Source organism: Pelophylax lessonae, assembly GCF_965119305.1.
Source record: "Pelophylax lessonae genome assembly, chromosome: 6".
Taxonomy (NCBI): Eukaryota; Metazoa; Chordata; class Amphibia; order Anura; family Ranidae; genus Pelophylax; species Pelophylax lessonae.
The window spans coordinates 297,460,363-297,476,633 of record NC_138773.1 but is presented as its reverse complement, the minus strand read 5'-3'; the positions used below and the strand labels follow the sequence as shown (position 1 = coordinate 297,476,633).

Sequence of the window (16,271 nt, the reverse complement as noted above, 5' to 3'; positions counted from 1 at the left end):
CTCCTTAACCACTTAAGGGCCGAGCCCATTTCTGACACATGTTGTTTACAAGTTAAAATCAGTATTTTTTGCTAGAAAATTACTTAGAACCTCCAAACGTTATACATATATATTTTTTTACCAAAGACTCTGGAGAATAAAATGGCGGTCGTTGCAATAATTTTTGTCACGCGGTGTTTGCGCAGCGGTCTTTCAAACGCCATTTTTTTGGAAAAAAATACATTTCACTGCATTTAAAAAAAATAAACAGTAAAGTTAGCCCATTTTTTTTTTTGTATAGTATGAAAGATGATGTCATGTCGAGTAAATAGATACCTAAGATGTTAGGGTTTAAAATTGCGCACACCCATTGAATGGCGACAAACTATGGTCAATAAAAATCTCCATAGGCGATGCTTTAAAAACTTTTAACGGTTACCAGTTTAGAGTTACAGAGTAGCTCTTTTTTTATATTATTTTTCTTGCTCTGGAGATTGCGGCGATACCTCATATGTGTGGTGTGAACAGCGATTACATTCGCGGGTGCGACTTCCGTATACGTTTTCTTTCGTGTGGGAGCTCACGGTATTGGTGGCGCTTAAAATTTTTTAATTTTATTTCTATTTATTTTATTTATTTTTTTCAATTTTAGCACAGGTTTTTTACAAAAAAAAAAAATTCTAATCACTTTTATTGTTGTCACAAGCAATGTAAACATCCCTTGTGACGTAAAAGACCCCCAGACCCCTCCACTGCACTTGACTGTATTCAAAATGCAGAAAACAGCATTTTTGAATACTGTCACTTTTTAAATTCTGCACCTTTAGCCGCCGAGTAACCCGGGTGTGACGTCATGGACGCCGCTTCCGGGCAACATCATTGGAGACCCGATCGAAGCAGAATCCAGCTTTAATCTGTACTCCAACCAACCGACGGACGTGCCGGCTGGTTGCTTGGGTCTCCCGGTGGGAGATACCCGGGCAGAGCCGTGGAAGGTGGTGGGAGGGGGCGTCCCCTCCTGCTCACTGGGGTAACAATCGAGCGGCTCCTGAAACGCAACGGTCATTACTGCCTGAAAGCCAACTGCCGGCTCTAAAAAATGGTACTGGGATTATGCCTCTAGCTGTAGGCATATTTCCGGTACAACCACTTATTGCAGCCGATGTAGGGCTATGTCGGTTTGCGGGAAGTGGTTAAAGGAGATTTATACAGAAAAAAAAAGAGATAAACCAACAAGTACTTTTTTTTTTTAACCACTTCTATTCCTTTATATTGGCTTTTTAAATTTGCAAATGCAGCAATTTAGAAATTGGATGAAAGGTTTAGCACTGGGAAACACTCTCTGAATGATAAAAAGTGCATTTTATATACAACTATATAGATCAGAACAAAATGAGGGACAAATGAGGAGCAAAGAGGGACAGAGGGACTTTGTTTCAAATCGGGGACAGTCCCTCGGAATCAGGGACAGTTGGGAGATAAGTATTTGCAATTCATAAAGTCCTGTGCATAAAAAACTTTTAATTAAATGCTACGTGTATTATTGCAATATAAATAATAGTTCTTAATTAGGTGATAAATCTCAGTGGCGTGCTTCCCTCCCATGTTCCCGCACTCACTGGCAGCAAGAGTCAAACAAGCATGACAAGTTTGTAAAGCTGTGGTCTCTCCTGCACTCCTCCTCCACTCTCTCACTATAATCTCCGGCAACAATAGAGGATTTGCTGAGTCAGACAAGCATATCAGGTGAAATATAGTAATCAAAGGTAAAGTGATTACCTATAGCGCTTGCTAAAGTGTATAAACTAAGTGTTATAAATATAAATGTAGCAGTATAAAACACCCTGAGTATTAAAATTGCTAATTAAATTACAAATAATATAAATATAGTGCTAATTTTTATAAAAGGTGATAAAAATATATAATAATATATTAATAACTGGAATGAATGTGCATATACATATACTAAATAATTGATAAACAGTCCATGTTATGGTATCATCCACCAAAAAAAAGACTTCCAAATGGGAAAAAAAAAAAAAAAACAGTCCAAAAAATTGTGTAGATAAATGATAAAGTGCAAGGTGCTCCTTTTTCCTCTTCCCAGGTGTCCATTCACCATAGAAAATAAGTAAATTTCAAACTCACCAGAAAATGTGGGTCCTATATGCCTTACGGCATTAAGACCAACCGTGCTTAGGAGACACTCTCCAGGTCCAGGTGCGTCCCTCCTGGCGGATAAAGATATCCCTCTGCAGTACCACTTCCACTGCTAGCTGTCTCCGAAGTGGTTATATCTCCTCAGAAACCCAATGACACCTTCTTGGGTACAATAATCCTCCTGTTGGATCACCTCCAGCCACGGGGGTATGTTAAAGGAATAAAAAAAACAGATAGTGTAGTACTGTTTTAAGTGGTTTTAATATTACACACAACCCTGGTCACTCCAAACAAAAACAGTCCCAAAGGTGATAAAAACAGGTGTAAAATATTCAAAAGCATCAATAAGAAGCAGAAAATATCAAATGGTGAGGCAAACGTGGGTAAAATCCATAAAAAACGAGCAAAAACGCTGTCATACACATGGGCTGCAAGTGGAGAGCGGTAGTTCCGGCTTGCGTTCCACTAAGCCCGTATGACGTCACGACGTGCGTTCCACCTAACGCGTTTCGTCATTGGCTAGACGTCTTCAGACGTCTTCATGACCTCTGAAGACGTCTAGCCAATGACGAAACGTCATTGGCTAGATTTGGTAGACAGTAGTGCAATGAACTAATTACATAAAAGACTGCAACTGTCACCATTTTATTCTGCAGAAAATAAATAATATTTTGGGCACTTTAGGCAACATTCCGGACTAAAATGTGAGTTTTAACATGTATTAAAGTGTTATAGCTCAACAGAAGCTCTAACTATTCCCCACTCTATCCAAAACTTTAAAAAAAATATGTTTTTTTGGCTAGATTTGGTAATGTATTATTCATTATCATTAGATAAATCTTGCTTAAATAAAATATTTCTCGACTTAGACAATAATACCACTATATAAAAACAAAAATAATTCTGTGCTGAGGAAGATTTTAACACATAAAAGCTGTGATACCAAATGAGTGCATAAATAAATCAAATAGCGTGGCGCTAAATTAATAGAGCGTAATAGATGAAGTCCAGGTGGACGAAATGTACGTTGGGTTGGATTGAGCTTATCCTATGATATTGCGCCCATTGGAGACTGTGATCACAATGTGAATGCCTATTTTACATGGAAAATGTAAGTTCTCTACTTTTTACATAAAGCTGTAATTTTTGAGGGTGTTAAACTATGTGGAGATTTTTTGTCTTTCTGAGCACCTGATAGATCGGAGGAGACACAGATAATCAAGGGCCGTATTATTAAGGCTTAAAACCTACTTCTCGTACGACTCTTTGCCACTGGCAGTAGAGTCCATTATTTCTGGTACGTGCTCCCGATTTTCCCCTTATAGTGACTGATGCACTGGTGGTGACCTTCTTTCATTTTGGAACACGGATTATTTTCTCTTTTGGATACGAATTCCACTTTTGATTTGGACATTATATATTCACAGCTTGTGGACTATTGCACTGTTGGAAATTTAATTAAAATTTTGAGTTTTTTGGAAATATACTCTAAGGTATACTTTGTTATATTGCACAGCATTGCACTATGCGTTTTAGTTGGTTTTACTCTATCACACTTGATTGATATGATTGAAATGTTTATATGTGGTACTATATATGTTAGATCAATCTGACTAGTTTCCATGTCTTTAGAGCGGCACTGATTGTGTTTAATAGAAAATATGCCATACTTAATGTGCATAAAACTCGAATATAAATTAATGATAAAAATCTCAATTCATAAAGTGAAAAAAAATTGAAATAAATGCAAATTTACATTTAATAAAAAAATATGCCAACATAATAAAATTAGTGTGTTAAAAAAACAATATTCAAATCCTATAAAAAAAAAATTAAGTCCCAATTCATGAATTAAAAAAATATAGAAAATAGGTACAGTAATTCTGGTGCAAAGTCTAAAAAAACATAAGGTGTATAGTGAGGAATTGAGTGGCGAGTAGTTATCTGTCCAAGAAGGGTACCGGCACAATCCCCTGTGAATTAAATGACAAAAGTAAACCAGGTCTCACAAGTGAACCCTGTGGATGAGGGGGATGGGGATTTTAGTGTGTCCAAGAATGCCAGTTAGATAAAATACAAATGATAAAAATATAAATTTTATTTAAGACAAGATAATAAAAACATCATATGAAAATACAGTATCTAGAAGGTGTATTGCAGCACATCCTATAATTCGATGGATCGACGCGTTTCACCCATATTTCGGGCTTCCTCAGGATACAGATGTGTAGCAGGCTTTTCTCAAAGTATATATATATATATATATATATATATATATATATATACACCCTCAATAGAAATATCAAACTGTCACACTGTGCAGCATCCATGCTGACAGCAAGCTGGCCGAGAATCCTTGGCCAGCTTGCTGTCAGCACTGGTGCTGCACAGTGTGACTCCTCTTCATGCAAAACCAAAGAAATTCCAGCACTGGAGCTGTGGCAGTCTCAATAGATGTTAATAACTCCACCTGTGGTGCTGCTAATAAAGGTGCTGAACCAGCACAAAAGTACACAGAAAACAAGGAGATCAGCGCTAGCCTCAATGGATGTAGGGGAACCACAGCCAACATGAACCAATATAGCTTATTGAAAATTGATAGTTGAGAATAAAAATCCAAACCGGTATGTGAAGTCCCTGATGGATGAGGGGTGTACAACAAGCATCGCCACCGGATGGGGTCCGCTCTCGGATGGAGAAAGCTTGAGCTGGTTGATTGTGCAGCGAGGGGAGGGGAGCACACCGAACCAGCCGGTGTGCACTAACATTTCCTCCTTCTACCTCCTACTTCCGCGCAATATTTTTACTCCATTTATTCATCTTTTTTAAAACACGGATAAAAAATTATTATGTCATATATTGTTATGAATTACATCTCTTGTTAAAGAGAGATTCTTTATATAATACATAAATAACAAATTATAATTCATTTCATTAGTCAAATTCCTTATATGTTATCTTATCATATCAATACATTGCAAGATCAGAAAAAAAGAGGCAGAAAAGGTCTCTTAGAAATTGTACATAAATCTTCAGAAAGAAGAAGGGAGAGAGAAAAAAAACAAAAAAAAAAACAATAATGGTGTAGAGAATGAATCATCAGGTAGTTCAAAGGGGGGGCAGTAAGAAGGTAGACCAGTCCACTGGGCTGACAAACAGACCAGGGAGTAGTCAACCGACATCAGGGATGGGGCAGGAAGCTTCTGTTTTAAAAAAGATGAATAAATGGAGTAAAAATATTATGCTCAATTGATTAGATGAAAGATGTTTTTATTGTTGAAAGTACATTGTCTATATATTTAATAAATGCATTATGTACCCTTAGATATTCAAAATTGATATATTTTCTAAAAAGATATACATCAAACGCTGGACCCTGAGGAAGCGCCTGTTGCGAAACGCGTAGCTCCAGCAATTTCTTATTTTTGATAACTCTGTACAAATCTGTCTACCTTGTTGATTTTTGTAGATGTATTGATGTATATTTGTTCTACAGTGTATGTCCAAATAAAATTTGTATATATTTTTTTATATATCCTCTTGTGTGTGATACCTATAGGTATATGCATATATAGATAGTTTCTAGAGGCACACTTAAATCCCCCTTTGAAGGGCACAACTCTGCTGACTTTGGTGGGCTGATCTGTGCCCTTTTCCATTTTTTTGCACATTTCTTATATATGGGGGAAGGTGCCACTATATCCTTTGTATAAACAGGCCTATAACTCCCCTTCCACAACTTTTCCTATTAGGATGTCTTCCTGTCACTCCTCATCCTCTTGCTGTGAACTCTCCCAGCAAAGTGATGTAAAGCAAGAAAACAACATCTCATAGCGCAATATGTTTACAAAATCTGTATCTATAAATAGAAGTGCACTTACTTTTCCACAGTAAAATTAAAAAAAAAATGTAAGAAATTAAAAAAAGATGCACAGAGCAGTTTCTCCAAAAACCGGTGTTTCGGCAGTCAGATAGTGTAAAGGTGTTATGTGCAGGCCCTGCCCGACGCACATTTAGTCAAAGAGGAACATCTTCAGGGGAATTTGCCAAAAACAATTTTTGGACAATATTAACGTTGAGTTTCGATGGCTTTTGATTAGGGGTTCTTCTTAAAAAAAAATTTGTTGGTAGCCCTGAGTTGCAGCTACCAGAGATCTAATATTATGGTATGTGACACTTGGTGACCACTCATAGTGGAATGGCCCTTTACTGGGAAGCTGTCAGGAGCGAGGAAGACATTTTGCCCAGCCTGATCTCTTCTGTAAACACTCATTGCTGATCCAACATGCTGATCCTCTGGCTTTGCTACTTCAAGAACACAAGCCAAGAGTTTTGATGTCGCTATTTTGCTGGTTTGGTGAAGGATCAGCATGACAGCCAGGCGATGGGCATTTTCAGGAGGGGGTTTGGGAATGATAGCAAATGCATTTGTGTAGTTAAAGTTCCCCATTGGAATTCTATTCTGATGTAAAAATAACAGATCCTTGTATATTCTAACAATTTGTTTCCCCCTTCAGGTTTACTAGAAAGCAGCACAAAGCTGAAGCCGCATGAAGCCCAGAGTTACAGGAAGAAGGCATTATGGGTATCCTGGCTGTCCATCATTGTCACGCTGGTCCTGGCAGTAGCAGCTTTCAGTGAGTATAACAAATCCTCCTATCTGTGCCGTATGGTGATAATATATTCATTTTGCATTAGGATGATATATGATATATACCCTAATACTCTGTGTGATACCTGGAGTGCTTCTGGTGCTTCTCATAAACAAGTCTCTATTCTGTTCTCGGGAAATCATTTTTCCGGGACTCACGCCCTGCACACACGGCAAGGGTTCAATGCTCATTTTGTCTATGGATAGAGGAAAAAGCAGCTATATTTACCTTATTTCTCCCACAGGCTTCCTCTGCGCCGTACCATTGATCCCCCAAAGCCACTTCCCTTTGCCGCTCCATCAGTCATAGGTGCTCTGACATCATCCTGTACAATGTAGTGCCAGTAGTCCTGCATTGTATGTGAGGACAGTGGGACAGTGAAGGCTCACCTTGCCAAAGCCCAACTCCAGTAACATTTATTAGTTACACTGATGTATAAAAAAAATAATAATCAGTTTACAATCACCAAACATTCCTATATTTCCAGGACCAGAAGGCTAATGGACCACAATAAATCTCATAAGCAATACATGCTACCAATTTATATCATATTTGGCCTCTAACAAATCATAATATCACTCTGTGCTGAACATTGTGTTGACTGCCAGATTGCAAAATCTTGTCAGGTGGACAAATAGATGCATTTAACCACTTCTGGCCCGGAAGGTTTTCCCGCTTAAGGACCAGGCCATTTTTTGCGATTTGGCACTGCGTTATTTCAACTGACAATTGCGTACGTACCTAAATTAAATTGATGTCCTTTTTTTCCCCACAAATAGAGCTTTCTTTTGGTGGTATTTGATCACCTGTGCAATTTTATTTTTTGCGCTATAAACAAACAGAATGTATGAAGGTAAAAACCCTTGAGCCTTTAACCACTTAAGCCCCGGAAGATTTTACCCCCTTCCTGACCAGGGCCTATTTTGCGATTCGGCACTGCGTGACTTTAATGGACAATTATGCGGTCGTGCGACGCTGTACCTAAACGAATTTGGCGTCCTTTTTTCCCACAAACAGAGCTTTCTTTTGGTGGTATTTGATCAAACAAAAAGAGAGCGTCAATTTTGCAAAAATAACAATATTTTTCACATTTTTTTATATGAAATTCCCCCCAAAAAAATGTAAAAATCTAAATTTTTTAACATTTTAGGCCAATTTTTTTTACCATATGTAAAAGCGTATTTTGATTGGTTTGCGCAAAAGTTATTGCGTTTACTAACAAAGGGAAAGATTTTTGTCATTTTTGTTGTTTTTTTTTTAGCGCGTAATGGCGGCGATCTGCGATTTTTTTTGCGGGACTGCGACATTGGGACGAACAGATCAGACCCTTGACTGACATTTTTGACACTTTTGGGGTTACCAGTGACATTACTACAGTAATCAGTGCTATATATATATGCACTGTTACTGTAAAAATGACACTGGCAGTGGAGGGGTTAACTGTATTGGAGAGGGGTTAAGTGTGTCCTAGGGGCGTGCTTCTAACTGTGATTGGCTGTGGCTTGATGTGTAAGAACAGTGATCAACGGTCCTACATAGTAGAACCGTTTGATCATCATTCTTACACAGGGAGAACTGACAGGCGGCTTTGTTTACACTAGCCGCCTGCCTTTCTCCCGCTGTCACGGACGATCGCGGGTCCTCCGGGCACACGCGCGGGGGGGGGTCCACGACCGCGCCGGAGCGCGCCTCTGGCGGCGCGCGCTCGCTCCCAAAACACTCACAGGCTAGCGACGTAGCCCTACGTACTCTGCCAGTGAGGGGCTGACTGCCGACATAAATAGTCGTGCGGCAGTCGGCAAGTGGTTAATGGCTGTTGCAGAACTACAAGTCCCATGAGGCATTCGCAAGGCTGTCAGTTAATCAGGCTTTTTCTGGGTCTTTTTGTTTACAGGTTTAAAGCGTAACTCCGCTTTTGTTGAGAAAAAAACATTCCCCTCTGGGTGATCTCTGTACATTACAAGGATTTTAACAAACTTTGTTGGAGTTTCCTAACATTTATTACTCTGAAGAAATAATTGTTTGTTCCACTATGCTGAGTGAGTCAAATGGGAGTAGTTTCATAATTATCTATCAGCTGTGGCAGCTGCAGAGCTCTAATAAGCAAATCTGCATCCCTTTAGACGTGTTCCTATTCGGATTATCTCACCAAAAATGACATTTTTGTTGCATGGGATGCCAGAAATCTGACTTGTATCTTTGGCAGACTTCTGGGAAAATTGGTGAGCCAATCACACAAGCAGGAAATGATGTTTCTGGGGTGTGGTCAGTATACATTCTGTGTACAGAACAGCTCCAGGCAGCCATATTGAATATTCGTATATAATTTCAGAAAATACAACAGCTGCAAAATGAAAAGGAAAGGTAATTTTTAATAACATTCAATTACAGTATGTTTTGTGTCGCAATTGTATACGCTATATTGTTTTTTCTTTATTTGCTATTTCCCCCCCCCCCCCCCCCCCATGAAAGTGGAGTTACCCTTTAAATCAGTATTTTTTGCTAGAAAATTACTTATAACCCCCAAACATTATACATTTTTTTTAGCAGAGACCCTAGGGAGTAAAATGGTGATCCTTAGTTTTTTATGTCATACAGTATTTGCGCAGTGGTTTTGCAAATGCAATTTTTGGAAGAAAAACACTTTAATGAATAATTTAAAAAAATAACCACAATATTTACCCCTTTTTTTTGTATAATGTAAAGGTGATGTCACGCCGAGTGAATAGATACAGTACCTAACATGTTAGGTTTTAAAATTGCGAACGTCCGTGGAATGGCAACAAACTACGGTACCTAAAAATTTCCATAAGCGACGCTTTAAACGCCTGTACAGGTTACCTGTTTAGAGTTAGAGAAGGTCTAGTACTAAAATTGTTGCTCTCGCACTAACGTTCGCAGCGATACCACCCATGTGTGGTGTGAATACCGTTTACATATGCGTGCGCAACTTACGCATGCTTTCGCTTCTGCGCTAGAGTACGGAGGAATGGGGGTCGCTTTAATTTTTTTTCTTTTTATCACTTTTTTTACTATTACAAGGAATTGTAAGCATCCTTTTGCAATAGAAATAAGGATTACTGGTCCTCTTTATGGAGAGATCTGAGGTCAAAAAGACCCCAAATCTCTTCTTTACCTTTATGAACGAAAGATAAAAAAAAATTTTTTTTGATCTTTTGCTTTAAAAAAAAATATATTTACTTCCAGTCTGGACCGGAAGTGACATCATGACGTCGCTCCAGTCCTCCAAGGCCATAGAGGCGGTCAAGGAATAACTACTCTGATCGCCTATAGGAGAGGACGGCAGCACTGTTGGATCGTTTATCAGGCGAACTGACAGAAATGGTAAGCCTGAGAAACACTGGCGAGTGGCAGGGGGGTCCTCTCCCACAGCTTCAGAAACTGTTCCAGTGGCTCATGAGCCGCTCAGAATGCTTTTATGAGAAAGCCTGCTGCCGGCTGCAAAAATTTATACTGGAGTTAGCAGTAGTAGTAGTAGTTTGCCAGTAGCAGTGAGTGCTCGCTCAGGCACAGTGCATACTATCCGAATGACATGATGCCTGTAATTAGCGGTGACAGGTGGCGCCCCCCCCCCCCCCAGTGCACCACTATGTCTGAGACATCATGTCCCAATCATTGACTAGAAGTGGCGGCTGTGGCAGCAGGCGAGTGGGCCCCCCCCCCCACAGTGGCGGAACGCCAGGGCCCAATTGCAAGCGCGACTTCTGTGACCCTGGTAGTTCCATCACTGGTACCTGACCTCACAAATGCGCTTCTGGAAGAATGGTCAAACATTGCCATAGACACACTCCTAAACCTTGTGGACAGGCTTCCCAGAGGAGTTGAAGCTGTTATAGCTGCAAAGGGTGGGCCAACTCAATATTGAACCCTACGGACTAAGACTGGGATGCCATTACAGTTCATGTGCTTGTAAAGACGTCCTAATACTTTTGGTAATATAGTGTACAGGTGCATCTTATAAAATTAGAATATCATCAAAAAGTTAATTTATTTCAGTAATTCAATTCAGAAAGTGAAACTCATATATACACTGCTCATAAAAATGAAAAAAAAAAAAAAAAAAACATTTTTTAAGTGCATCAAGTCAATGAAACTCCTGGGATATTGATCTGGTCAGTTATGTAAGAGGGGGTTGTTAATCAGTTTCAGCTGCTTTGGTGTTAATGAAGTTATAATAGGTGCACTAGATGGGCAACAATGAGGCGACCTCCAAAACAGGAATGGTTTTACAGGTGGAGGCCACCAACATTTTTTTCCCTACTCCTCTTTTCTGACTGTTTTTTTTACTAGTTTTGCATTTGACTAGGGTCAGTGTCACTACTGGTAGCATGAGGTGATACCTGGACCCTATAGAGGTTGCACAGGCAGTCCAACTCCTCCAGGATGGCACATCAATAAGTGCCATTACCAGAAGGTTTGCTGTGTCTCCCAGCACAGTCTCAAGAGCAAGAAGGAGATTCCACGAGACAGGCAGTTACTCTAAGAGAGCTGGACAGGGCTGTAGAAGGTCCTTAACCCACCAACAGGACCGGTATCTGCTCCTTTGTGCAAGGAGGAACAGGATGAGCACTGCCAGAGTCCTACAAAATGACCTTCAGCAGGCCACTGGTATGAATGTCTGACCAAACAATCGTAAACAGACTTTATGAGGGTGGCCTGAGGGCCCGACATCCTCCAGTGGGCCCTGTGCTCACTGCCTGGTACCGAGGAGCTTGATTGGCATTTGCCATTGAACACCAGAATTGGCAGGTCCTCCACTGGCGCCCTGTGCTTTTCACAGATGAGAGCAGGTTCACCCTGAGCACATGTGACAGACGTGAAAGGATCTGGAGAAGCTGTGGAGAATGTTATGCTGTCTGTAACATCGTTCATCATGACCAGTTTGGTGTGGGTCAGTAATGGTTTGGGGAGGCATATCCATGGAGGGAACCACAGACCTTTACAGGCTAGACAATGGTACCCTGACTGCCATTAGGTATCGGGATGAAATCTTTGAACACATTGTCTGACCCCACACTGGTGCAGTGAGTACTGGGTTCCTCCTGGTGCACGACAATGCCTGGCCTCATTATGTTCTGGTCCATCTGACACCGCCAGGTTGCACCTCAGTCTGTTCAGGAGCTCAGTGATGCCCTGGTCCAGATCTGGGTGGAAATACCTCAGGACACCATCCGTTGTCTCATTGGGAGCATGCCCTGATGTTGTCAGGCAGACATACAAGCATGTGGGGCCATACTGAGTACCATTTTGAGTTGCTGCAATGAAATTTCAGCAAAATGGGTTAGCCTGCTGCATAATTTTTTCACTTTGATTTTAGGGGTGTCTTTGAATTCAGCCCTCTGAAGATTGATCATTTTTATTTCCATCAAACAATGTGGCATCCTTTCCTTCCTAACATATTACCCAGTCCATATCCGTATAGATAGCCAGCATGAGACTTTTCCCCATTGAGATCTGATGTGTTTTCAAAGTGTTCCTTTAATTTTTTTTGAGCAGTGTAGTTACTTTTAGTAATATAGTATATGTATTGTGGTCAGGAAGTGGTTAAACAAGCATGACTCCCAAAGGCAGAAGGTATGATGGGACTTGTAGCTCCTCAACAGCCGGAGGGCAACAGGTTGAGCACCCATGCTTTAGAAACACTTTAAAGCTGACCTCCAGGCTAAAAATAATTGTCTAAATATAGGACTCACCTGTATTCTTCCTTGAATCTTGGTGTATTTCTTCCAGATCTATGCAGTAAGCCAGCGTGAGACTTTTCCTCTGTGCAGAAGCTTCCAGTAATAAAGGTCTCTGCCTCCTTATGCAGGGGGACTGGTCTTGTCTCCACCCTCTCCTGTAGTTTTCTGCAGGCAGTCTGTAGCGGGAGGAGCCTGCTGGGTCCCTCCCACACCTCTGCTTTCTGCACAGGGCATGTACAGAACAGTGATGATGGCACCTCTGCTTTTACAAAGAAATATCTGGGTTTGCAAAGGCATCTGGTGCACACAGGGTGTATTTATATTCTTTGTGGCTATTGAAGAATATAGTTACATGAACGTTTTTGTGCAGGAAGTCCAGGTTTCATTTTAGCAGAATAATATCAGGTGCCAGGCCCTGTCGGACTGGACTGTTATGCAGTGGCGGCTGGTGCTCCATGGGCCGGGGGGGGGTGGTTGATGGACCACACCATACCCCCCCGGACCACACCAGCTCGCACACCATACCAGCCCCCCCCGTCTCTGGACTGACGTGGAGGGCAGGCTTCCCCCAACTGCGGCGGCGGCGGCTTCCCCTGCGTCTCCTCCCTCCTCCTCCTTCTTGGCCGATAGCATGGCCTCTCCTTTCGGCCAGTCGGGAAACGGGTCTCAGGACCCGCTTCCTGATTGGCTGGGAGGAGGATCCGTGTGATAATAGGGAATATTCACTCGCTATTGTCACACAACTGGGTGGGCTCAGGGCGCAGTGCTCTGTGGCCCGAGCCCACCCGCGCCCCAATGCACCAGCCGCCACTGTTGTTATGTGTAGCAAACTGGACTGGTGGGCAGAAATACAAATTCTTAGCTGATAAAACTATTGCCATATATGTTTTTCATTGCTGTAATTTACCATTTGCCTGGAGTTCAGCTTTAATTTTTCTGCCTTCTATCACATCTGATTAATGTACTCAGACAGCAATAGCAGCAATCTCTCATTATATCATGTAAATATAATTACTGGGGCTGCCAAAGAGAACGGTAATAACAATAATTGTTAAATAAAAATGGCCAATATCTTCAGCCTCACTTAATATGCAAGATAATAGACGTGCGCACAATCCAGATCCCGTGACCCGGGGGGGATTTGTGTCAGCTCCTAAGAGGAATTATTGGAATTTGCCCAAGTGCTCTCTGCAGAATTTCGCATATATTACGGGAAGCAATTTGTAGCGAGAGAATGGGCCAGCCACTGCGCTCCGCACAAATGCATTACTATGCTGAATTGAATCTGGAGAGGGGACGCTAACCCGGCCCGCTTGGCTTAGCTTCCATACCTCGGTGTGAATAGTGGTTTGCCTCTTTGGCTTTTGGAGGCAGCAGGGCTGAACTGTTATCAGGCGCCTGTAGAATGTGGAGCCATTAAAATATGGAAATAAAATGCATTTCTTTGTGGTATTGTGAAGGGATACAAAGGGGAGGGGGACGCATGGGGCCAAGAATGTATATCACTGCAAGTTCTTGGCTCAACCGCTAGTTCTATTATTTTTTTTTTCTCTTGTCGCTCAAAGGCTTGTGTGAAGGTAGTGTTAAATGTATATGAATCAGAATGGAATAAAGCAGGATGTGAGATTATATTTTTTCTAATAAAATTCCATTTGGATGCAAAACGTGTTGGTTTTTAAGTCTTGCAGCACTGGGGTCCTTAGTTTGGGCACTACCTGCCTTTAGTTTGAATGTTCCCCCTTTGCTTGCATGGGTTTTTGCTCATACTTCAAAAACATCCTGCTAATTGGCCCTAGTATGTCCATGCCTCTATGGTAAGGGACTTTGGATTATAAGCTCTTATGGGCAGGGACTCATATGAATATACATAATGCACCCTTTTTCAATCAGGGCTTCGTGGAACCCTAGGTTTATTACACAGGTTGCGTGGGATTCCTTCTGCTAACCATCACTGTAGGGGACATTCTACCCACTAAATGTTAATGCAATTGCCACAATTCCCACTGATTAACAATGTAAGGGCCATTTTTGCCACTGACCACCAATGTAAGGGGCATTATTCCCACTACTACCAATGTAAGGAACATTCGTCTCATTGATCACCAATGTAAGGATAATTCTTCCCTCTGACCACCAATGTAAGGAGCATTTTTCCCACTTATCATCAATGTAAGGAACATTCTTCCCACTGATTACCAATGTAAGAGGCATTGCTCCCACCGATCACCATTGTAAGAAGCATTCTTACCTCTGACCACCAACGTAAGAAGAATTCTTCCCACTGTACACCGATGTAAGGAACATTCTTCCCACTGATCACCGAGGTAAGGAACATTCTTCCCACTGAGCACCAATGTAAGAGGCTTTCCTCCCACTGATCACCATTGTAAGAAGCATTCTTAACTCTGACCAACCACGTAAGAAGAATTCTTCCCACTGATCGCTGATGTAAGGAACATTCTTCCCACTGATCACCGAGGTAAGGAACATTCTTCCCACTGACCACCAATGTAAGAGGCATTCCTCCCAACGATCACCATTGTAAGAAGCATTCTTAACTCTGACCACCAACGTTAGAAGAATTCTTCCCACTGATCGCTGATGTAAGGAACATTCTTCCCACTGATTACCAATTTAACCACCAATATAAGGAGCATTCTTCTCACTGACCACCAATGGAAGAATTCTTTCCACTGATCCCCAATGTAAAGGGCATTCTTTCCACTGACTACCAATGTTAGGAGCATTTCTCCTATTAACCATTAACATAAAGGGAACTCTTCCTGTTGACCACCAGTGTAATGGGACACTTCTCCACTGTCTACCAATCTAAGGGGACCCTTCTACACTGACCCTCTAATGTATTAGACTACTTTACTGATTACTAATGTAAGAGGGGACTCCACTGATGACCAATTTAAGGGGCATACTTCCTATAGACCACCAATGAAAAAGGAACACTTCTTGATGACCACCAGTGTAATGGGGCCCTTCTCCACTACCAATCAAAAGTTCCCCTTCTCCACTGATGCCCAATGTATTGGAGCACTATGCTAACCATCAATGTAGTGAGCATTTTTTTCACTAACCACCAATATAAAGTGGCGCTACTGTTTTCATTGTCTGCATTTCTTTTGTGGTCATTTTTCTATTATGTCATAAGAGCCCTGTCATACATGACACAAGTACACTGCAATCCTCCTTCTTTTATTCATTCCTATATCTACAATGCATTGTTCACACTAATGTCCTATGAGCAGAATGTATAATATTTTTAGCAGGGGTTCCCTGAGACCTAAAAGCTAATTCAGGGGTTCATCCATGCCCCTAAGGAAACAGATCTAAGGTCTACATCTAACGTACATTCACACAATCATACTAGGACCTGACACAATTTTGTTAGTTCTAGATTGTTGTTATGGAAATTCCCCAATTCCTTTTTATTTAATTGGTGTCAGAGCGCCAGAGACTGCAAGTCTCTACCGCAGTGACACAGACAGCTAGAAGAACAATTTTTCTATATCCCATTGGGGAGATCACATGTTGTATTCCCATCACACTCCTTCTTGGAATAAAGCCTGGAGTAAGAGGGTACTGTAGCAACATCAAGCTGGTTAACATCAGCTTAGACGAGAGTGTACATTGCCAGCACACCATGGATCCTCAACATACAGTATGGTTCCATCATTAATAAAATACTCATAATTTCCTCCCCTGTGCACCCTCCCCTGACTTCTCCATCAAGATCAATGGCACAACTATCGGTCCCTCCTCTCAT

The 16,271-nt window shown here is 41.3% G+C and overlaps 1 protein-coding gene across 1 annotated transcript in view; it reads left to right on the top strand.

Moving 5' to 3' along the window:
* Window positions 1–16,271, top strand: part of TMEM163 (transmembrane protein 163) — a 307,309-nt gene that overhangs the window by 60,403 nt on the left and 230,635 nt on the right. Inside the window, exon 2 of the mRNA XM_082260950.1 lies at window positions 6,657–6,776. Within this exon, the coding sequence (XP_082117076.1) occupies window positions 6,657–6,776 (120 nt within the window). The remainder of the gene's footprint in view (window positions 1–6,656; window positions 6,777–16,271) is intronic.